Genomic DNA, 24691 nt, shown 5'->3' with positions numbered 1-24691 from the left:
ACTTCCTGACAGTTAGAACAATTAACCAATGGAACAACCTGCCTCCAGAAGCGGTGAATGCTCCAACACTGGAAGTTTTTAAGAAGAGACTGGACAGCCAGTTGTCTGAAATGGTATAGGGTTCCTGCCTGAACAGGGGGTTGGACTCGATGACCTCCAAGGTCCCTTCCAACTTTATTATTATTATTATTATTATTATTATTATTATTATTATTATTATTATTATTATTATTATTATTATTATTACTACTACTATTATTATTATTATTATTATTATTATTATTATTATTATTATTATTATTATTATTATTATTATTATTATTATTATTATATGCTCTGGTCTATTTGGCCTGTCTGAATCGAGCTAGGGTTTAGACTAGATGCACAAGTTTTCTGAGTCTATGAAAAAAAGAAGTGAGATCAAGGTGCATGAAAGTTTATTCCAATAAATGAGACATGTGATTCAAGCATAAATATTCATTTGAGCAGGACAAACTAACAAGTTTCCTTTGGAGAATGTGCCTTCGTAGTCTCTTTTATTTTGAGATGTGGTGAGTCAATTTTTCTTCCACATCTTTTATGGTCATACAGTATATTAAAATTCTACCAGGTTGTTGTCTTCGAACTCATAGGGCATGAAAGAAGCTTTCACTTCCTTAAGATATCCATCACTTTTATATCATAAAGAGAAGCTCAACTCTATATGTGGATGTTCTTAGAAGCATCTGCAAAGAACAGCATGTTGCCTTTGATACATGCAAAAAAAATGTAAATGCTCTTGCATATTTGGGAAATAAATTAAGACACTTCCTTCTTTCAAACAAATTCCATTTCTTTCTAGGTTAGCCGTCCAGCAACAAAAAAGGCTCAGAATGTTCTGAAGATTGAATATGCTGAAAATTCCCTAACCCTATCTGCAAGGTAGGCTATGTTATACCATTAGTCAGTCATTTGTTTTTATTGAATTTGTGGGGCAACACATCTTTTCTCCAAGATCTTATTAACGTCTTGCTATATTTAAACTCCAGCAATGTCCATGGAATTCCATTGGATAACAATCAAGTGTTTGATCATAAAATAAGCATCTATTTTAAATGAAGAGTCCAAAAATACAGCAATCTCTATGTTCTTCAGGTGCCAAAAGCACTTCAGAAATACTTAGACATAAAAGGAAGAGTAGAAAATCTATTTCTAAATAGACATATGGCCTGCTTCTTCATCTTTTGTAACTTTTTTTTTCCTGTCATGCTTTGCCTGCTTCTCTGCTTATAAGTTCACTTGTCAAATTGTATCCCTGAGGTGATTGGAGGGCTAATGAAACGAAATAATTAGCAAATTCTGCTCAGTGGGCTTAAATGCATTTTTATAGCACTTATATGACAGAAGAAAGATTAAAAACTTTACTGACAACATAATGGGGTCCCTGTTTAAAATAAACCATCTTAATGAATTAACCATTATCAAAATCAGGAAAGGAATGTGGTGGATGACAAAGAAAATCTTGCTGTGTTACTGAATCTGTTCTCTGCCTCTTCCATCTGAAGAAAAGTTTGATACCTATGCTTTTATTTTCTAACCACTTGCTTTATTTTACTTAATCTGGACAGTAATATCAGTAAAAGCAGGAAACAAAACAGCCCCAGTTGTATCTAAGCAGGTAGTCCTCAACATATGACCACAATTAAACCCAAAATTTCTCTTGCTAAGTGAGACATTTGGTCCTCACAGATACATTTAAGGCATCCATTTTACATTTCCATAACTCCCCGAATTCCAAAGAAGTGGAGAACTCAGCAAATAGAAGCAGATCTTGTGTGATTCTAGCTTAGGTTATTTAATCTTATGCTCGGCTCTTGATTTGAGGTTGTACTGCAGAAATTATAACTGAAACTCTGTGTGTGTGTGTGTGTGTGTGTGTGTGTGTGTGTGTGTGTNTAAGGCATCCATTTTACATTTCCATAACTCCCCGAATTCCAAAGAAGTGGAGAACTCAGCAAATAGAAGCAGATCTTGTGTGATTCTAGCTTAGGTTATTTAATCTTATGCTCGGCTCTTGATTTGAGGTTGTACTGCAGAAATTATAACTGAAACTCTGTGTGTGTGTGTGTGTGTGTGTGTGTGTGTGTGTGTGTGTGTTTATTGTATTATTATACAGTTTCAAGCACACAATGATCACATTCACACAATGATCAGTTTCTTTCTCTTTCTCTCTCTCTCTCTCTCTCACACACACACACCCACACACACATACCCACCCACACACACACACATAAACACACTGTCAACTGTTCAACAAGCAAACCCAAAAGAAGGAATCTTCAAGGCAAATGAGTGCCATAAAAGATAACGTTTATTGGATACACCATCTTGGAACTGAAGAAGCAAACCAGCTCTGGTTTTCCCGCACAAAAACTTGCTTAGTTAAACAATAGATTCTCTTGCCCCCACCCACCGGGTTTTCACATTGTCCAATAGTAATACTTCTTTTTGTTATGGGAACAGTCCACTTCTTCATCGAGCACCTGTGTTAGTGACCTTGGCATTCTTCTGCCACAGATTTCCTCTCACAGACCGGTACGCTCCCACAGAGCAGGCCTCCTCAGGGTGCCGTCGGCCAAGCAGTGTCGGCTGGCGACCCCCAGGGGGAGGGCCTTCTCTGTGGGTGCCCCCACCCTCTGGAACGAACTACCCCCCGAGATCCGGACGATTCCAGATCTCCTATCTTTTCGCCGCGCCCTCAAGACATGGCTTTTCCAGCAAGCGGGTCTGGCCTAGGGAGAATTTTAAATAGGGACAATTTTAATTAGAATTTTAATATAACACAGCGGTTAAATATTTGTTTTTAATTGGCTTTTATTGGGGATAGTATTTGTATTGTTTTAATATGCTGTAAGCCGCCCTGAGTCCTGTTGGGAGAAGGGCGGCATATAAGTTTAATAATAATAATAATAATAATAATAATAATAATAATAATAATAATAATAATAATAATAATAATAATAATAATAATAATAATAATAATAATAATAATAATAATAATTCTTGCAGGCTCTCACGGTCCGTGAACAGCTTCTTGGAATTCCCTTTCCTCCCTGCATTTTCTACCCCTCCCCTCTTTTCTATGGCAATTTGATTAGTGTCAGAAGCTAGCAGGCATCATAGCAGTTCAATCTTCACACACACACACACACACACACAAACGTGAGTTTTGCCCCATTTAAAAAATGGTCATAAGTCACTTTTTCACTGCTGTTGTAACTTCAAACGGTCACTAAACTGTTGTAAGTCGAGGATCACCTGTACTGAAATTAAATTCACTTTCCTAAACTTTGGTCTATCTGCATGCCTGATAGCTTGCTCTAATCTTGCACCCTTCAGCAGTATGTTGAGGTGATATGATATTAGAGAAAGGATGAATGGAGCTGAAAGAAGAGGGATTGAAAGAAAGAGGAAGAATAAATCATGGTTGATGAGAACTTCAAAAGAGAGAAGTGAGAACCTGAAAGAACAAAAGGCAATGTATAAAGTGGTGTATGTATGAGATGGAAGGAAAAATTGTCTGCAAGGACGGAGATATGTAAAGCAATATAAGAAAAAGTGTATATATAAACTATATTTAATTATTCTTTCTTTTTTCTTTCTTTCTTTTTCTTGCTTTTAATGTCTTAGCTTGCTATTTCTAACTCTGTGTTTTGTGTCACATTACTTATTCCCAAAAGAGGAAAAGCATGATGTGGATATGTACAGTACATAAATACAAAATTAGTTATCTTACGGGGAGGTATATATAAGTATATTACAATCTGGAAAATAATTTGCAAAAGCAGTAATATATTAAGGGAAGTTGCATATAAAAACATGTTCCAGCAGAAAATATGCCCCCAAATGTATTGTGGAAAACATTTGCATGCTGATGTGTATATATACAATGCATAATTCCTAGAAAATACTTGAAAAACAAAAATTTGAAAGATGTAAATGTTATAATTAAGTTTTTTGAAAGACATAGACTAAAGAGTGGAAGAATGCTACCTAAAAACACTGAATAACAGTGTTAGATAGCCCTGTAATTACTATTTCTAATATCAGTTAGCTATATAGCTAACTGATATTGGAGGTAGTAATTAAAGGGTATCTGTGAGACCCTCTGGCTTAGTTTGTGCATAGTACTCTTAGTCACAATCAAATAGTATTGCTGTGATAAGAGAACTTTAATCACTTAGCTAACTTCAGGGTGCTATGGAAGCCTACTATGACACTGGAATGCGTAACAGATTCCTTTCTGTTCTGGTTTCAAGGCTAGGTTAATTTCCCCTGCTCTGTCCTGCTCTGGAGAGAGAGAGAGAGAGAGAGATTCAGTTGTTTTCCATAGTAAAGCCCAAATCAAGTTATGGAAATGTAAAATGTAAAATGGATGCCTTAAATGTGTCTGCAAGGACCAAAGATGTTGGCTTCCAGGGGATTATGAAATATTTAAAAGGAGTGTGGATGGCTACATGAGTCTTGAGGACCATCACTTGTGCATCCTTGGTTTAATAGCTCCTACTTCATGTCCCATACTTCTAAACTCCATAGACCTAACTTCTAAGCATTCCCACAAACTTCAGAAGTAAGTTACAGGAGATGAGAGTCAGTAGCTTTTGCATAGAGACACTGAGCTGATAGTACCAGTAACTTGTTTGCAGAATGATTTTTTAAAACCTATATTTCCATTTTTTAATCATCCCCTTTATCCTTTGCTTATTTCACTATAATGGCAACAGACATATAAAGTATAAATTTGAAAATGTATTTGTAGCTAAGTTATTCTAAACTATTTCCTTAGTTTCTGCATATAAAGTTCCAGCATAGGCATCCGCAAGAGACCAAGATTAGGATAAAATGATGCCATGCATATTATGATGCAAATCCCACCCTTATATAGCTCTGCCCTAACAGCTGATGCAAGTATTATGAAAGTCATGTATTTTGCATCTTGACACACATTTGATACCTATAGGTTCAAGCTAATTTGGATCTATAGGCTGCCAATTATTTTTTGCTAAGGAAACTCTGCTAACCTTAGTACAGTGCAGAAGGCAAGGTGCACTCTAACAGCTAGAGCAAGGGTCCCCAACCCCCAGTCCATGGACCAGTACCGGGCCGCGGCATGTAAGCAACCGGTCTGCAAAGCACAGCCCCATCTGTGGGATGCAGGCAGCACACAAAACCACGCACCCTCTGGTCCATGGAAAAACCTCTCCAGGGAACCGGTCCCTGGTGCCCAAAAGGTTGGGGACCTCTGAGCTAGAGTATTAGATGAGCCAAAAAACTTTTCCATATCATTTTTATTTTTTGAACGATCAATAAAAGCACCAGATTCCTGCCAAATAAAGCTAGCCCCACAGATATCTGGGATATTACATGTAGAAGTCACCATGCAAACAGAGATTGTGGAGCAAAGAAAGAATGTTTGTGGAAAACAAATAAGAGACAAGAAGTGATGTTCAATATCTTTTCAGGCCTTTATTTTTGGCCTTCTTGCCAGTAGGATTATTGAGTTTTATAGCAGCTGATGTTTTCACAGATAAGTGCTTATTCAAGGGGGAAAAGATTTACTCTCAGCCAAGTGTCATTGATCAGACTGTGTTTTTCCCCACATGAACATCTTATGTCTTCATGCACTTTGACAGAGCTACTATCATTATGGTCCAAACATTCTTCAGCCCCTCAGAAACATCCTCACCATGCCTTTGATAATTCTCACTGCAGCTGCTGTGAATTCCAGGCATGCCAACTATTGTTCTCTCCAGATAAACCACGAGGAAGTGCAAAAATGGGCACTCGGCCAGGACCATCCCTCCTGTCTCCATCTTTCTCTTCCCATGTTTCTTTTTATGGCAGGGGAAAAAACTCAAGTCAAAAGCAAAAGAAAAGCTTAGCATTAGCAGCAAATCTGCTTTCCAGCTCTACAAGGATGCAGTGGAACTACAATGGAAGAGGGCCATATCAGGGAAGGAACAAGCAGGGGTTGGCTTCAATTCCCACAATGGGAAAATGCCTTGCCCTTGCCCCTCAAGTGTACAGTTTGCAAAATGGAGGATGTATGATAAAAATCAGGGAGATAAAACTGCACACTCCCTAAGAAGCAATGCCCAAATTGGGTCTCCGTTCCTTGAGGGAGGAAAATTGGATTGAGATATGACCCAAGGCCTTCTGCATGCTTTAAGGAATCTTCAGAATTTCCTGAATTTTCAGATTCTTCAGGAATCTGAATTTATTCCCACCCTACTTTTACAATGAATTAAAGTTAACACAACCTACCGCTGAGTCTCTTGACAATTGACATGAATGTGGCAAGGGTGATAACAAGTATTCATATGGTGCCCATTAAACAACAGAGTTAAACTGAGTTGAAATTTCAACAAAGAAAGATAAAATCAGAACACAACACTAGCTGAGGCCTCTGCTTGTTCTCACAGTAAACAGTGACCTCTAATGACCAGTTTGCAAAAATGTGTGTCTATATTTTCCACTTTTCTAATCCTTCTGTATTATTGAAAAGCATATTAACAAATTGTGATGAATGTAAGGGCACTCCTCATTCTCTACTTGTCAACTTTTGGAAAGTGAACATTTCAGAGTTCTCTGCTGCTTTAGAAACGGGGACAAGGCCGGCACGCCTATAAAGAAAATGCAGTCATTAAATAATAGCAGGTTGTAGCTTGGATCAAGCTGATCCCTTCTTTTCTCTCGGCAGCTCATGCTCCGAAAGGGATGAGTGGTACAGCTGCATCAGCAGAAGCATCCCAGAAGACTATGGGGCTCACAGCGGAGGTGGTTTTCACAACAGTGTTGAAGTAAGAGAATATTCCCCCCCCCGGCCGCCCCCAGTTCTGTGACCTATATTTCCTATAGGTTTAGGAAAAGAAGTCTTGTTTAGATTATTTTCAAGTTTGTTTGTTTTTTAGCAAGGCTGAAGGCCAAAAGCTATTGCATTACTATGTAGGTTTTCCTTATTCAGCTGACAGAGGTTGCTGCTGGAATGTTACTATTTTAATTCATTTGTTGTTTATTTTACTTTTGTTATTATTATTATTATTTGTTATTATCTGACTAATTTCTGTGAGGAAGGCTATCTTTAATTGGGATTCTGCTATATAAAAGGCTTCATTTAAAAAAAAACTCATCAAGTTAAGTTCTTGAGGGAGTGGAAGATACTGGTGCTTTTTGTTCTGAACTGAAAGGGAATTTATTTAGAAAAGTATAGAATATTTTGCAGAACAAGCTGGAAATATGAATATGCTGGAAGAAAGAAGATTCATCCGTATGACTATATTCTAAAAACAAGTTCATATATTGGGTTGCTTCTCACTTCATGTTTTTAGGGGGAGGAACCATTGGACAAAATATGTTTGTTTCATCTAACATACCTACCCTTTTAATAGCACTGGCAGAAAAAAAAATTCCAAAATAGGAGCGTACATATTTGCCCCTAAGGCTCTAGGAATTGCTTCTTAATTTATCCCAAAATTTCTATAAAAGGGAGGTGGAAAATATCAGCAAAATAGCTATTCCAGATGGCACTGTCTATGTTTTGTGACCAAAACAACTTTCATTATTTCTGTGCAGGTATTCATTTAAAGAAAAGGGTTCCATTTTTAATGTTTTTCTCCCAGGGCCACAAAAGATGTGGCTAGGGACATTATGGTGATATAGGAGTGTATGAAACAAAAAAAAATTTGATTTGTTTTTGGGAAGATGGGGGAAGCGGGGGAAGCAGCTTCAGGTAACCATTTCACACTTTAATTCTTTTTTTCCAAAAGTTTTTATAAGTAAGCACAAATATTTATCCCTGCCACTCCAAAAGCATTCGGTGGATGCTGGGAATGCTCATGAGAGTGTAAAGGTTATATATATATATATATATGGCTGTAGGCCACAAACTTGAACTTGCCTATCTTAAAGAAACCTCTTATTGTATTTTACAGAAAGTAAGTATCTTTCTCATTGTGACATTTCAGTTGAACATGGAGGCCAGCACTAAACTCCTTACAAACATCTATTGAAGTGATTCAGATGAGGTGTCACTTCTACATCATCATAAGGCTAAAAATAAGCCATTGTATTTTATTTTCAGCTTAGGGAAAGGCTGGGAATGTCTTTGGGTGAGAGGCCACCAACTTTGGTACCTGTGTCTCACGTCATGATGTGTATGAGCTGCGGTTGTGACTTTAAACTCACGCTGAGGCGTCATCATTGCCATGCATGCGGGAAGGTAAGTATCTCACTAGAACTGGATCCTTGACAGCAAAGAAACTTCCGGTCAATATCTCTTTATTATAGTACATACAATTCCCATCAATTTATTACCAGTTTAAAATAGTCTGTAGTAAGCAGCTGCTCCACAAAATACAGTTTGGCCAGTTGGTAATTAGATATGGGTTTAAATCGTCACAGTTTTAAAAAGCTCTAGATAAAATTCATTGAGTGAACTCTGGAAAGTCTGCCCTCATTATGTATTAAGAATGCTAGAACTGACCTCAGTTAATGAATTTGGAATATAAATCTCCAAAGAAATTTAAGCAAGGTATTATACTCAAATATATACTATATTCTGCTGAAAGGATTCACTCTAACCTCCTACGATATTTACCATCCATTACAATTCTGAAATTTCACAAGGTCTTCAGGCTGGATGCATTGCCTTCATCTGTCCTTTCGGTACTCCTATGTCTTTCCGGTGTGTGATGATGACTCACTAGAAACACTAAGCCATATGCTACTGCGCTATACTCTAAACAGACCTTCATTTATCAAATGTTGAAGAAATTTCCAGTAGGAAATTGAATTTCTACTTAATGTAACTTATATTGGACAAGGTCTCAAAAATATCTTCCCAAGCCACCCAGATTTGTGCTACCATTTGTACAACCATTAAGTTTGGAACTTCTTATAACACTATTTTATTTTGTTTTATTTTACAACTTCTTAATTATTTTTAGATCCTGTTATGCTTACTGTTTTTCTATTTTATAGAGAAGTATTTAGCAATTTTACTATTAAGTATCTTATTGTATCTGGCTTTGGGGCTGTAATAAACCAATTTAATTTGATTAGAGATTTGATTTAATTTAATTTAATCACTGGAAGTTTTTAAGAAGAGACTGGACAGTCACTTGTCTGAAATGGTATAGGGTCTCCTGCTTGAGCATGGGGTTGGACTAGAAGACCTCCAAGGTCCCTTCCAGCTCTATTCTGATTGATTGATTGATAGGATGCCAGTTTGGCAATTCAGTGTCTCCTTAAATTAGCGTATATTTTTTCTCCCATTATAGTTACTTTTTGTTTTGTTTTTAGATACTGAGTCTGTTTTTAATTTGAACATCATCCGGAATCAGTGTTGAGTTGGGCAGCCTTACAGTATAAATTTAAATAATAAATTTTATATAAATAGTGTGGTTACTTTAAGAATGTCATACAGAATTGATCCTGTCTTAGTCACTTCATAAAATAAAATTATCATAGTTCTGTCCATCTGTCTATTCTGTGACAGATGTGACTGTTATTTCTTGTTTGGAATTACAGCTCCTTACTTCATCTTTATGTGCAATGTCTGACGTCTTCGGATATCAATCATTCTTCAACACTTGAAAGAGGCCTGTAATGGCTGATCCTTGCTCTAACACTAGTGGTATTATACAATCATCCATTTTAGATTAATACAAAGCAGTTTCATTATAACGAGCAATAAATGTAACAACTGCATTTTACTGTAATGTTAAAGATATATTAAAATGAATTAAATATTAAGGTGAATAGGGCCCTATCCTCATATTCAGGGAGTTGATCTTAATTGAAGGGCAAATTTCATAGAACAATTAACATTTATGTACATGTATTTGTGCATGTGTGTGTGTGTGTTGCATGACATTAGAACTGAATGATCTTCCAGTCACTTCCAACTTTGATTCATACTTTTCTGATTTAACTTAGACAGTGTGTATTGCATCTTGTGTTCATGTAGATTATATGCCGAAATTGTTCAAGAAACAAGTATCCTCTGAAGTACCTCAAAGACCGACTAGCAAAAGTTTGTGATGGCTGCTATACAGAACTGAAAAGCAGAGGTGAATCCTTTTTGCCCATTGGAAACATTGGGGTCTCTGTTGGCACAAAGAGGCAAAGATAACTTTTGCGATTTGTGGGTGCTGCAACCCTGGAGGTTTTTAAGAAGAGATTGGACAACCATTTGTCTCAAATGATATAGGGTCTCCTGCTTGAGCAAGGGGTTGGACTAGAAAACCCCCAAGGTCCCTTCCAATTCTGTTATTCTGTTTCTGTCAGGAGTTTCCCCTCCCTTCGAACAGAAACCAATATTCTTGTTAGTATCCAACATTTTCAACAGGAACCTTGTGGAGCTCATTCATATTTGGGATCTGGTTAGAAGGGTAGTACCTTTTATTCTATGATGGTGGGACACAATTAGATATAGCCCAACTTCCTGAGGATTATATCTATATAACCCATTTGTATTGTTAAATGTGAAGTTAATGAAATCCACACTATTCAGAATTTATCTCAGAAGCAAACTGTATGAAAATAGCTTTGATTAGAGGGAGATTTCTTTTCTTGCAGCTTGGTTTTAACTTGATCAGAACCAATGGATAAAATTTAAGGATCCAAACATGTCGAGATGACACGTTGCCCACAATAAGGTGCTTATAGCCTGAAGTCATATACTGTATCAAATAAACCTTTCCCATTTCTACTATTGCAGAGCGGCCGATCAGCATAAGCTTCCCTACAAGTTCATCCAGGTTTTCAGGCAGTGCCTTCTCTTCTGTGTTCCACAATATCCACTACTCTTCCTTCAAAAGACAAAAGAAAATTCCTTCAGCTCTTTTAGAGGTAAGATTAACGATACCTGCAAAAAAAACACCCCACAATGAAATGAAATTGCAGACAGGACATTATTTGCTATGTGATCATTCATACTAATTATAATGTGCATTTGGACAGCTTGGTGCACCATTATCTCTTTTTTGGGGGGGGAAGGTGTGGGGGTAACCCTTCTTCAGTGACCAGCACTGATGATGTTACCTAGTTTGGGTAATGAAGTCTGCAAGAAAACAAGCAAGCTCAGAGAGCACCAAGGACCCCTCATGTCAATTCTGAGCTACAAATATTCTCCTTTATTAGGGAATTCTTCTGCAAAGAAAGAATTTTAGATCTGAAATCTAGTCTAGTGAAAAGAAGGACCAGGGGAGACATGATACCAGTGTTCCAATATCTGAAGGGCTGCCACAAAAAAGGGGATAAACCTATTCTCCAAAGCATCCGGGGGCAAGACAAAAAAAACAATGGATGGAAACTAATCAAGGAGAGAAACAATCAGGAACTAAGGAGAAATTTTCTGACAGTGAGAACAATTAACCAGTGGAACTGCTTGCTTCAGAAGTTGTGGGTGTTCCATCACTGGAGGCTTTTGAGAAGAGACTGGACAGCCTCTTGCCTGGAATGGTATAGGGCAGGGGTCCTCAACCTTGGCAACTTTAAGACTTGTGGACTTCAACTCCCAGCTTTGCTGGCTGTGGAATTCTGGGAGTTGAAGTCCACAAGTCTTAAAGTTGCCAAGGTTGAGGACCCCTGGTATAGGGTCTCCTGCCTGAGCTGCGGGTTGGACTAAAAGACCTCCAAGGTCTCTTTCAACTCTGGTTTTCTGTTGTGTATCTCTCTCTCTCTCTCTCTTCTCAAGGAAAGGGAGAAGGGAGAGATCACCCAGAATCATATTTCCCCTTGAAAATATCACTTAAAATAATAATAAAAGCTTTCTTTACATAATGTTAAAAGTCAAATTAAAATAAATTCTTATCACTACGTGCAATAATTCATTTAATCATTTCCTTAATGACTTACTTTCCCATCAATGTTGTGATCTGTTTCAATCCTTCTCTGACACCACAAGAGGGCACTATGTAGTTATCCAAATAAATGTCAGTCTCAAGGTTTCAAATGCAATGGATTATGCAAAGAGATCAAAATTATAGCATAGGCTGATACTAATCGTATTTTTTTTATTCAGAAGTCCCTAGTGTCAAAATACCTGTAAGATATAGGTCTCCCTTTTCACAATGATATACCAATGTTTTCCATAGAAATATCTATTTATTGTTACAGACACGGCCAAATAATTCGGTCTACGCTGCTTGCTGGACATGGGGAACCCCCAAGATTCAGTCCTGCTTTAGGTGCAGAAACCAACTGGATGACTTGGACCAGTTTTCTTGGCAATACTTTTCAGAAGTGATTTGCTACTTCCTTCTTCCTAGGGTTGAGAGTAACTGGTGTCAAATCACGCAGTTGACTTTGTGCCTAAGACAGAACTAGAATTCATGGTATCCCAGTTTGTAACCTGATGCCTTTACCCACTACACCAAATATGGCTTACATATTCCATTAGGATATATATTCATTATATGTGTTGTTCTGATACAATGATATGCTTCCAAAATCATCATCCTGGTTTGTTTTGTGAAAATAAAAGTCCCAATTTAAATACACATAAAAGCATAATAACAGAATACTAAGACTGTTGTTTTGTCATTTTAATAAAATGCCTAATAACCTACACATCTATATGGTCCAAAAAATAAAAGTGTTTGTTTGTTCTATGTCATTGCAACCAGTATGAATGCTTGTTTAGGAAACGTATAAATCTTCAATATACAGTGTATGAACGTGAGGAGGATTCCTGATCATTTAGATCTCTTCAATTCCCAAGTATTTATTGTTACTAGAGTTTTGATTCTCCTTCATTCATCATTCATGTAGGTGGCAGCTTCAGGAGAAGGCTCTTCTATCAATGGGTATCTCAGCAGATGCAAGAGAGGGAAAAGGCACTGGAAAAAGTTGTGGTTTGTTATCAAAGGAAAAGTGCTCTACACATACACAGCAAATGAAGTAAGTTTTGGTTTGGGGGGGAGGGGAGTGTTTCCAAGCTACTCAGAACTTACAACATACACAGGATTGACATTATTATTATTATTATTATTATTATTATTATTATTATTATTATTATTAAAATTATTATTATTATTAAAATTATTATTATTATTAAAATTATTATTATTATTATTATTATGTATACTTTTAATACCAATGAGGTTGGTTAGTTTTGAAAAAGTCAAACTAGGCAGAGCTGCTTAGTGACTGAAAATCTTAGAATTTAGGCAAGGCAGGAAAGTCACAAAAACATACTGGAATAAATTGTTTCGGTATAATTGCCACGAAAACTACATGAATGTGTCCATCAAAGGAGTCTTTACTCGTTGCAGCAGATTATAGCAGTTACCAGCCTTGGTTGGTCTTGTAAAAAATAAGTAGAATTGGATCAGTTTAGTTCTTGGGTGCGAGTCCACCAAAAATATCCCAGGTCTGTGACATTGAGACTGAGAATTCAGAACAAAATTCTGAGCAAAAGCAATGGCAAATCACTTGTGTACCATTCCCAAGAAACCCAAATGTATGTGCTGATGTAGTTGCTAGAAGCTCAGCTATTATATTTTCCAAATCTGGAAAATACTAAAGCCCGCCATTTATTTCTCAAGCACCATCCGATGGAAAATCCCCGTGGTATTATTTGAAACATAACTTTATTTAAATTTTACTAGCAATCATTCAAATCTGGATAAACAAAGGAGAGTTTCTCTATTTTCCGAGAGCATTCCTCTCTGTGTGTAAGTCCTCTCTTCCTCTAAAGCCCATTTCCTCTTCTGCACTGATTTCAGGACAAAGTCGCCACTGAGAGTTTGCCTTTGCTGGGTTTCACAATTGTCCCAGAAAAGGAAGATCGAAATATGGATGCAGTTTTCCATCTTTACCACAAGCAAACTCTGTTTTATAGCTTCCGAGCAGAGGATAATAATTCAGCACAGAGGTACTAGGTGTTGATCTGCCTGTGATAACATACTAACCAGTGAAAAATGCCTGCAGTGCTTCTCATTTCTCTTACAAGCGTTTTCAATGCTACTAAACTGCTTTTGTGTAAACTTTTGGCAATGCCAGCTTTAACACAAAGAGTCAATAAACTTTAACAACTTGGCTGTGGCAAAATGCTGGGGATGGTTTCAGTTAATCAAATATAGACAAGGTAGCTTTGTGTATATAAATACATTTCTTTTATTTGTGGTCAATGCTCATTACATTTTTGCAACCCTAGAAATACTCAATAATGCTCTGCTTGAAAAGATGTAGGAACACCATACAATAATCTGGTAGATATTAACTCATTCATGCACTCTTGGAATTCAATACCTTCAGTGCATACAACTCAATCCAATGGATCTTAATTAGGAAATGAATTCAATAGGTCTTTCCCACATTTGGAATTGGAGATAGACAGGAAAGCTACAGACAGGAATATTTGCTAGTGTTCATATAGGAATGGGCACAGAAATTGTGTAAATAAATGATTTTTTTTCTTGGAAAATGCTCAATACTCTCATTTTTCACATTTATGATATAATTTATAATAACTAACTGAATACATTGGACATGCAAAGAAGAATCCTAAATGGGGGAGAGGTCAATGCAATTTCTTACACAATAAACATATTTTAAAAAGTGTAGCATTAAACTTATATATGTATCTCTCCATATACTTACTGCAGCATATAGATCTTTTTTATTATTTTCTATAATTCTAGTTAACCAACAAGAAAGATAGCTGGCTTTCCCACTATAATGCACTAGATGAAAAATAGAGCTCAACAATTCTCAAAATCAACATTTGTTAAAGACATTTTCTACTGGCTTCCTTGAAAATAAAATTTTGATTCTTTTTTTTTTTTCAGATGGATTGAAGCCATGGAGGAAGCATCTATATTATAGCATCATCCAAGTGGATTCTGAATTAATGCATTTCTATTTGCAAGATTACCCATATATTGGAAAGAACAATACATATAATCGAAATCTGGCTAAACATATGAAAAAGAATATGTAGAAGCCTATAATTTTCCATCCTTAAACCAATCTCCTTGCTGATGGAAACAAAATAAAGGGAATATTTATGGACCCTTTTTATCTTTGCAGGTTCATCACTAAACTGGGCTCTCATCTAACAGTTGTATCATATTTTCAAGAAGTTAAACAACATATGCATTTCTTCTAAAAGAGTTGTTTACTCATAACTCTGTTTTATTTTAACATAACAACAATTTGATTTGTGCCAGTCATAAAACTGAGGGGTTTTTTTAGATTAAAATTTTGTTTCCTTTCTTCTTTCCTAAAAAAGGTTTATACTGGCATGCAGTTAAAAATGCTAGAATGAAAGGACATACATAATTTCTACCATAGAAAGTATGTGAAAATTCATTCCAAGCTGGCATTTTAGTGGTTATAGACCACCTATGGTAATTGTATAGTATTTCTCATAAACAGTGCTAACAGCTTAGCTTTGTTCATTAGGGCTCTTAATCTGTTCCAAGTTCCAATCCTGTTCTTATGAAAACTGTACCAATTTCTACTCCAAAGGATATTAAAACATTAATTTATTATAAGCCTTTACAGTTTGTTTAAAATTGATTGATCTAAATTATATTATTTTAATAGCTGAGAGGAGCAGATCTTATTTATAAATCTTATTCCTAAAATATAATTCTAAACTCAAAACAGGCATCAGCATTTAACTTCAGAAAGGAAGAGCATTTAATTATATTTATTCAGTAAACTAGAAAAGCTCTGGAAAGCCTTGTCTAAATCTTTATTTTCAACAATTATAGGATGTCATTCAGTTGGACCAACCAATATTGTTAATGCTGTTATGCTATTATCAGCTCAAAAATGATAGTTCAGATTCCATTGTATTTAGCCAGCTGATCAAATGCAAGCATACTATAGTTGTTGCTATAACTACTTCCTCTGATAAAGTACATGGATGGTGTTTGGCAATAGCCATAAGCACCTCATGACTGCTTTTATACAACATGTTTAACCAGGTCAGTTAAAGTCTTAACAGCTGCATTTGTACAAAATGCTGAATTAGTGTTAGCCTTGATTTGCTTTTGCATGGCTAAACTAACTCAGATAGTTAGTTTCCAGTCCACTGTATCTCACAAACCGGAACATGAGTTAGTTAATGCATTAACAAGGTTATGATATTCTATGACACAAGACATATTATGTTCCAGGGAGTACAAGTAATCAAGGTCTTTAAAGTTTTGCTGTCATTAAATCTTATATTCATAGCCTAAAGGCCAGGTTTTAAATATAATGGAGTTGTGCAAAGCATTTGAAAATTTGCCTTGCAAAGTATGACAAACATAAACAAAACACCCCTCCTTGAAACATTACTGTAAAGCAGTGGTTCTCAACCTTTTTAATGCCACGACCCCAACCGGTCGTAAGTCGAGGACTAAGCCGGTCGTACGTCAAGGACTAAACCGGTCGTAAGTCGAGGACTACCCAACCGGTCGTAAGTCAAGGACTTTCCCTGCCCGGGAGCGCCGCACATGCGTGGTTCCGCCCCCTGCGCCGGCCGAGGCGTAGCTGGCAAGCGGCAGAGACGGAGCAGGCCGACCACCAGCTGGCCCAGCCCAAGGGAGGTAAGGCACCCGCCGGAAAAGGGAAAAAAAATGGTGGACAAAAAAAATGGCGGACAGCCTTGCTTGGTGACCCCCATGAAATGGTCGATCAACCCCAAATGGGGTCCCGACCCACAGGTTGAGAACCACTGCTGTAAAGCAAAGCAGACATGTCTTCTTGAAAATTTGCAGCGTAATTTCCAAGGCTGTCCTCAGGTGGCAGTGCATCCACAAATAACTGTTTCACTGAGACTGCAAACAAAACCAACGGGTGATATGTGCACCACAAATGCACAGATAGTCTGAAACACTCATGTGAGCCTTCCAAAGAACGCAACATCTTGAACCCATGGCAGAAGATTAGTTCACTGTATCAATACACCTCCCAAACCATCCCCAAACCACCAAATGCTTAAAGACCAAGAGAGCAATACTAATGTGATGTATGATCTGTTGCAGAAACATTCTGCTACCAAAAAAAGTGTTTAGGATAGAGATTTCAGTATTGTGCTGATCAAACAGCATAACCAATATTATTGCAACACTGATACAATTATGCTTGCCATGATGAAGCTTGTGAGATTTTTGTTTCTGATGACGATGATAGGGAGCTTAGAAACACCACTCTCAAAATACAAGATTTAATACCTTTCAATGAAACAGATTTCCATTTATTTTTTTAGTCTTCGAAAATTTCAGATGTACAGTAAAATACACTTGTTAAGTATCTCTAGTATTTATATTCAGGACCATGACCTGAACTGCTAATTAAACTTTGAACTGGAATAGTTTGTTTCCTCTTTGTATAAAGGTTTACATTTTGTTTTTCAAATGGATTGTTCAATTATTTGTTTCAATTCAAGACTGTAAATGGCCCGGGGGGGGGATATAAAGTTCTACCATTTCATTATTTCAACATTAGGGTATTTTTCAGTTCATGATGGCAGTATAGAAATATGAAAATAAAATGTTAAGATTCACTTGGGTGAGAGGTTATGAATTTGACCTTGTTACCTTACAGTACTTATAATATGTAAAAGGAATGGAAGACTGCAATAATAAATAAACAAAAATGCACTGACAAAAACAATTTTTAAATACCAAATGTAACCCACTCAGTAACGAAAGCTGCAATCTATTGTACTCAGTGTTTTCAGACAGCACTGTAAGCAAGACTGAAAACCAAATATACAGTACAGAACAATTCTTATGACTTTTTGGTGCTGGCATTAACTGTTGTATTAAGTCTACAGAAAAAAACTACTACTCAAATTGTTGTAAAAATGTATTAATTTTTGTTTTAAGAAACATGAAAAATAAAATAACAGACCAAGTCCATAGAAGTTTGTTAATATTTTTCTATTCTATATCAATGGCTCACAGGTTAATCATGTTCACAGTATGCAGAAGTGACTGATGAATTATTTTCCAGAAAAACACTTCAATGTGGTTTTTCAAAGTGGATGGGGAATCATGTTTAGACAACCAACAGCCTTTCCTGCTTCTGAGGTTATTCCCACAGCCTGTTAACAGGAAGAGGCTAAGCTTAATCAGGCAGGAAACCTACAGCTGTTCTCAAACTGGCTTAATTTAACTCCCAAGCCTGGGACACAAACAATCTCTCTGTTCTTACGTGATCTCCCAGAATGCAACAATCTTTTGATACAAGATTCAAAGCTAGTGAGAGACACAGATTGCTGTCCAAGATGCAGACTCAAGACTCAAGTCAGGAGTCAGCAACTGTTTCAGAGATATCAGACCGTTATAGCATCTTGTGTAATGATGTGGGCATCCCCTTCCATCCGCTCAACAAATAACCAACCTCAATTTGAAGATCTCCAGAAAAGAACCCATTGCTTTACATAGCACCATGTTGTACTGGCCTGCTGCTCATCCAGTCAACCATTTTCTCAACACCTTCCCTGAAAGGAGAGGTTAGATATTGGATGAAAATTGTCTAGTATAGTGAGGTCCAGTGATGACTTCTTGATCAGGGAGCAAACCAAAGCCTCCTTAAGATGCAAAGGAATCTCACTTGCTCGAAAGAAAAGTTGACCACTACCAGAACCTACTCACACAACAGCCTCCCCTCCAAACTGGGCTGCTTCAAGAAGTCAGGAGCGGCACGGATCTAAAGAGCAGGTAAACATTTTATGACATTACAAATTGCTTTTCTAGTTGTGTAACTAGTTATGGAGCACATTCTAACAATTTCCTCGGTAATTTTAAACTTTGTATTGATTCCTCTTATCAAAATGAAGAAATGTGCTTTGTCAGTGTTTTTATCAACAGCTAATAAATGAGAAATTTGTTTAATTTCTCAGCTAACTGATCAGTAAGTCTGATCATTTTCTGACAATAATTTTCCTTGCAACTTTAAAGGTCACTTAAATAAAATAACAATTTTGATGTTTTCCCCCATTAGTTTTTTTGCCTCTAAATATAATCAGACATTATATTGTGGGAGGGATACTTACTGGCTCATGGCACACAAGGCATACAATTTTCTTCTGTTGAGAAAGAAATATTGATTTGTTCATTCTGCACTAAAAACTTTTATGTTCCTATTCAATTTTCCTCATCTTCCTCATGAAACCTATGGCTATGTGGTTTTAAAAAACACTCAAAATCATTAATTTATTTAAGAAAAAGAGTATCTACCTTTATTAAACCCAGTGCTTTTTTTGTTTAAAAAAAAAAAAAAAAGTGCCGGAACTCACACACGTCATATAACCTGCCTTGCCTACCCAACAAGGTTCCATCCCAAAAAGGTGCCGGAACTCCGTTCTGGGTGTTCTATGACAAAAAAAAAGCCCTGATTAAACCCATGGATGTAGAACCAGTAACATAATTTCCCCAGATTGCAGTCATGTGACTATGGGACACTGCAAACAGTTATTAAAGAGAACCAGTTGCCAATTATCCCAAATGCGATCTTGTGACTATGGGGAAATGTGTGTTCAGCTAGTATTATTTAGAAACATGGGGAAGTTCATCATAACACTGAACAGTTAAGTGACCAGTCCTAAGTTGAGGACTACCAGTATCTTTTTGGATGCTATAGAATTACATACAGAGATATGACTGCTATTACTTTGGATACTTGTTTATTAAATAATTTGCAAGTAGTCTTGGATTACAGTGGCAATTTGAACTGAAATTTCTGTCACTACATAATACAGTTATAAAGCATAACATATTTCCACTGTCTCTCTCCCCCCCTCCAATTTTCTGCTAAGAAAAAGCACATGTATCAATTAGTTAAATAATGTCTTGGACCATAATCAGAACAGCAGGCTTCTATTTCATTTACTTTGGGCATGCTCTATTCAAAATCAAATTGTGCCTAAATGCCTTGGGGCATTTAATTTATTAAATAATTCAACAGTAAGAATAGTTGATCAACTCAGGACTGGCATTCTACACTAGCAGTCTCAGACAGCAGAGACAACCCCAGTGCCTCCTATGGCTCCAATAATTCCAATTCCAGAAAGCTCCCACAGAGAATTGAAATTCCACCACGAGTTAAAATTCTTCCCACCACTAGTTAAAATTCCATCTATTCTTGTAATTCATTTTCTATCACATGAACTCAAGGAGAAAGCACAGCCAAGTGATGAAGTGGACACTGCTCCAGAAAGAGTAAGCTACTTAAGCTCTTTTGAAAGTTTATCGCAGGGGTAGGCAACCTTGGCTTTTATGACTCATGGACTTCAACTCCCAGAATTCCTGAGCCAGCATGGCTCAGCTTGGAACCTCTCCTTTTTCCCTCAGCATGGCTGGCTCAGGAATTCTGGGAGTTGAAGTCCACGAATCATAAAAGAGCCAAGGTTGCCTACCCCTGGTTTAGTGCAACAGCTCAGAGTGAAATAGTTACTTGTGAACAGTAACAGAACAGAATGTAGTCATAATTTCATCTAAATCTATGTTCTTCACTGAGAGTAGAATAGTGGCATAATTCTTTCTCAACAGGAGAGGATGCAGATCCTGCCCTGCCCATTTCTTCAGAGGAAGGATTTGAGCATAGTGAGGAGGGAAATAGCAAATTGGCCAGTAAGTAGGAGAGGCCTGCTCTTCGCTGTGCCTCTTACCTCAATCAATCTTTATTACGGTCACAGACCAACAAATAAAAGCATTAAATAATAATAATAATAATACTAAGAAACAAAAATAAAAGACACACAGAATAATATATTGCAATTGTGGATTAAATTGGGCAGCAAATAAAAGCATTAAAACAATAGTAAAAAAATAAAGACAGAATAATACATTGCGATTGGTGGTGGATTAACAGAGGGCAGTTAAAATTTGCCTAATTTTACATACAGCACAGCAGAATTTGGCCACAGTACTTCACACTGATCTGATAACAGTAGCTGAACATAACAATATTTCCTGGATATTTGATTAGGCAAGGTGTTATAAACTGAGTCCGTGAGTCCTTATAGATTAGATCAGTGTTTCTCAACCTTGACAATTTTAAGGCATGTGGACTTCAACTCCCAGAATTCCACAGCCAGCATTGCTGGCTGTGGAATTCTGGGAGTTGAAGTCCACATGCCTTAAAATTGTCAAGGTTGAGAAACACTGGATTAGATGCAGTACAGAAGGACATGAGCTAATTTCAGAGGCACAATGTCAGCTCATATGCTATTTGTTTGTATCGCCCCCTCCCCCCAAAAGTGTGTCGCAGGGCACAAGATTGGACTCAAGATTGCCTCCTTTTAAAAACTTCATAGGCTGCAAGTGGAGTGCAAATCGTGGCCCTTAGTGGAAATAACAATACACCACCCACGTAGAAATTAAAAGAGCAAGCTCCTGTTACCCGGATAGCCCCGCTTGCTTTTTCTCAGGGTGCAAAGCATGCAAAATCAAGAGGCGAAGGGATCAAAGGCGTGACGCCGCTGATTCTCCCCCCCCTCCACCTCTCAATTTAGACTCTCTCACTTCAATTAAAGCAGTGGTTCTCAACCTGTGGGTCGGGACCCCATTTGGGGTCGATCGACCATTTCACGGGGGTCGCCAAGCAAGGCTGTCCGCCATTTTTTTGTCCGCCATTTTTTCCCCTTTTCTGGGGGGTGCCATGGCCCTTGGGCTGGGCCAGCTGGTGGTCGGCCTGCTCCATCTCTGCCGCTTGCCAGCTACGCCTCGGCCGGCACAGGGGGCGGAACCACGCATGCGCAGCGTTCCCGGGCAGGGAAAGTCCTCAACTTACGACCGGTTGGGTAGTCCTCGACTTACGACCGGTTTAGTCCTCGACTTACGACCGGTTGGGGTCGCGGCATTAAAAAGGTTGAGAACCACTGAATTAATGCGAACGTGACTCGAGAGCTAAAGGATGTTATAGAATTGTTAATTTAAGGGTGACATAATTTAAGACAGAATATAATTATTGTATTGTTAATCCTGTGTGTGGCTCTGGGAAGTCGGGGGGTGGGAGAGGAGGGGAGTTATATTGTAAAACTTTTAAAAATTTTCAATAAAAAAAAAAAGCGAACGTGACTCCTTCGCACAGAACTGATTCTTTCTATAAGGCTGCTTCCCCCCCTCCTCCTCCTCCTCCGATACGCGTAGATCTTCTCCTAGCCCTGCTACTTTCCTATCTCGAACTATCGGGCGCGCGGGCCGCTCCCGAGACGAACCGCTCCACCTTCGTCGGGGATCGTGGAAGTTGACGGAACTGCCGCCGCACGAGAGCTCGAAACCGTCTCAGGTAGCCCCTCCTCTGCCCTGGTCCAGCCCCGCCTTATTAAGCGGAGGGGGGGGGAAGAGAGAGATGGAGGGGGCCGCGACAGGAATAATGCCGGGAAGAGGAAGCAGGCAAACGCTCCCAGGCGGCAACAGCGGAGAGAATATTGCCTGGAGGGGTCACGAACTGTGACCTTTCCCCAAAAGGCACCCGCTTTCTCCCTCCCCCCCACCGACCAACACTCTTCCTGCCCCCCCCCGCTCCTACGCTCAAGGCTCGCTAACCCCTTCGGTGCCGCTATCTCCGCCTTCCGCTCCCCCCTCCCTGGCGGAAGGCGGTGGCGGCGGCGGGGGGGGGGCTTCATGAACCAGGCCCAGCGAACCGTTACGAGGAAGCCACGGCCAAGCTAGCTTCGCCCCAAATCCTGAGGTAAAAAGACCGCCTTCACCCTCCCTTATTATGCTTGCAGGCGTTGAGGTTTTCTTTCCGGTCCGGCAGCTGAGTGCCGCATGGCGGAGCGTCTGACGGGCCGCGCGTGTTCCGGGGGTTAAAAAAAAAAAAAAAAGAGCACCTGGCCGGGCATCTTTGGGCGCAGCTCTTTCTTTTGCCGTGGGCGGCTTAGGCTGCGCGCCGCGAACCGGTCTAACCGCGAGCGAAGAAGAAGGAAGATGGAGTCTGAGCGGGCGGAGGCAGTGGCTTGAACCCGACCCTTTTACCTTTGCCACCGGGAGGGCGGAGGGGAGGGGGCGGCGGGTATTTTGCATACGGGGCAGCCCGTCGCCATCTTTGCGGACGTTTCCCCCCCCCCCCTCCGGTCGCTTAGAGCAGCCGCCTGCATGTTTTGAGGCGCCCGCTGCCGAGTGTGAGGAAAGAAGGTGTCGGGGTGAAGAAACATCAAGGCGGGGGGGAGGGGGACAAATGGCGGAGCTTCTGCAATTGGCTTTCTGCCAGCACCGCCATTTTGTGGCTCGCTTAACACATGGGAAGCCCTTTCGCCTCCCAGTTTGCCTTCCCCCGCGTTGGGGGAGGGGCGGGGCCGAACTCTGAGCGACGGTGGTGTTCGCCAATAGGGCTCTCTGCATTGGGAGGTTGGGGCCGAACTTGGAGAGCGGTGGACTCACCAATAAGCAGCGAGGCAGCTGGTTTCCGTCAATGAAAATGAATGGGTTGAAAGGAAAAAGTGGGAAAGGGGGAGGAGTTTGTGTTTCGAAGGCGATCAACTTATGAATTCATCGTTTTTTAATCCATTTTTAGTATACATACTAACGTTTCCCACATTATCTTTTTTCGTGGAAGAGCGTTCTCTGAAATTCAAGATAATGAAATTGAACACAAAATATAGACAGCTCGTGCTGTGCCGTTAGTCAAGGAGACACAGATAACTTTGTTATTTATGATAGTGCTGCTATATATTTTTAAAAACTGCAAATATGTTTCACCTGAAAATGGATATGGTGAACAAGATACAAAACTCTGCACTCAGGTGAAAACCAGTGTAGTAGCATAGGAGTTAAGGCAGCGGTTCTCAACCTGTGGGTCGGGACCCCATTTGGGGTCGATCGACCATTTCATGGGGGTCGCCAAGCAAGGCTGTCCGCCATTTTTTTGTCCGCCATTTTTTCCCCCTTTTCCGGCGGGTGCCTTACCTCCCTTGAGCTGGGCCAGCTGGTGGTCGGCCTGCTCCGTCTCTGCCACTTGCCAGCTACGCCTTGGCCGGCGCAGGGGGCGGAACCACACATGCGCGGCGCTCCCGGGCAGGGAAAGTCCTCAACTTACGACCGGTTGGGTAGTCCTCGACTTACGACCGGTTTAGTCCTCAATTTACGACCGGTTTAGTCCTCGACTTACGACCGGTTGGGGTCGCGGCATTAAAAAAGTTGAGAACCACTGAGTTAAGGTATTGGGCTACCACGAGAGGCCCAGATTCAAATTTAATCTCAGCCATGGAAGTTGGTGCTTTGGACCAGCAAGTCTCTTTCATGTTAACATGAAAGTGATGAGGGGAAAAAACTCCTGAAAAGATGGAAGTGCTATGTGTGTTTTCCTTAAGCTCCGATCGCAAAGTATAATAAATAAATGGCACTTTTTACCATTATATATCTTAAAAACTAAGCCTAGTGAATAATGGGATGAGAAAAATCACCAGAAATTCCCCAGGCTGCGAACTTAATTAGGAGATTGAAAAAACATCCCTGAGAAAGGCAGTTGCCAAAAAAAAAAAAAAAAAAGGTGGGTGTATCTTTGAAGTCACCAGAACTTGAGCTGAGCAAGATCTTGTTTTATTGCAGTATTAGGCACAATGCTCTTACCAAAATAACATGTATATGAAAATAAATGCTAATTTATATTACTTGTTTCTCATCTATTAATGTATTATTGGTCATTTTGTGCTAGTGTAATTATAATTATATTTTAAGCATGTAATTGAATAAAATAT

At 39.0% G+C, this 24691-nt stretch overlaps 1 protein-coding gene across 1 annotated transcript in view; it reads left to right on the top strand.

The window, feature by feature from the left end:
• Positions 1-16274, top strand: part of LOC107294828 (FYVE, RhoGEF and PH domain-containing protein 5) — a 124367-nt gene extending 108093 nt beyond the window's left edge. Inside the window, exons 15-22 of the mRNA XM_015824094.1 lie at positions 842-921; positions 6740-6839; positions 8120-8257; positions 10007-10109; positions 10760-10890; positions 12814-12942; positions 13770-13918; positions 14835-16274. Of these exons, the coding sequence (XP_015679580.1) occupies positions 842-921; positions 6740-6839; positions 8120-8257; positions 10007-10109; positions 10760-10890; positions 12814-12942; positions 13770-13918; positions 14835-14871 (867 nt within the window). The 3' untranslated portion in view covers positions 14872-16274. The remainder of the gene's footprint in view (positions 1-841; positions 922-6739; positions 6840-8119; positions 8258-10006; positions 10110-10759; positions 10891-12813; positions 12943-13769; positions 13919-14834) is intronic.
• Positions 16275-24691: the final 8417 nt, after the last annotated feature.

This window comes from Protobothrops mucrosquamatus, unplaced genomic scaffold, assembly GCF_001527695.2.
Source record: "Protobothrops mucrosquamatus isolate PMUCROS unplaced genomic scaffold, P.Mucros_1.0 scaffold2115, whole genome shotgun sequence".
Taxonomy (NCBI): Eukaryota; Metazoa; Chordata; class Lepidosauria; order Squamata; family Viperidae; genus Protobothrops; species Protobothrops mucrosquamatus.
This window is presented reverse-complemented; position numbering and strand designations above follow the sequence as displayed.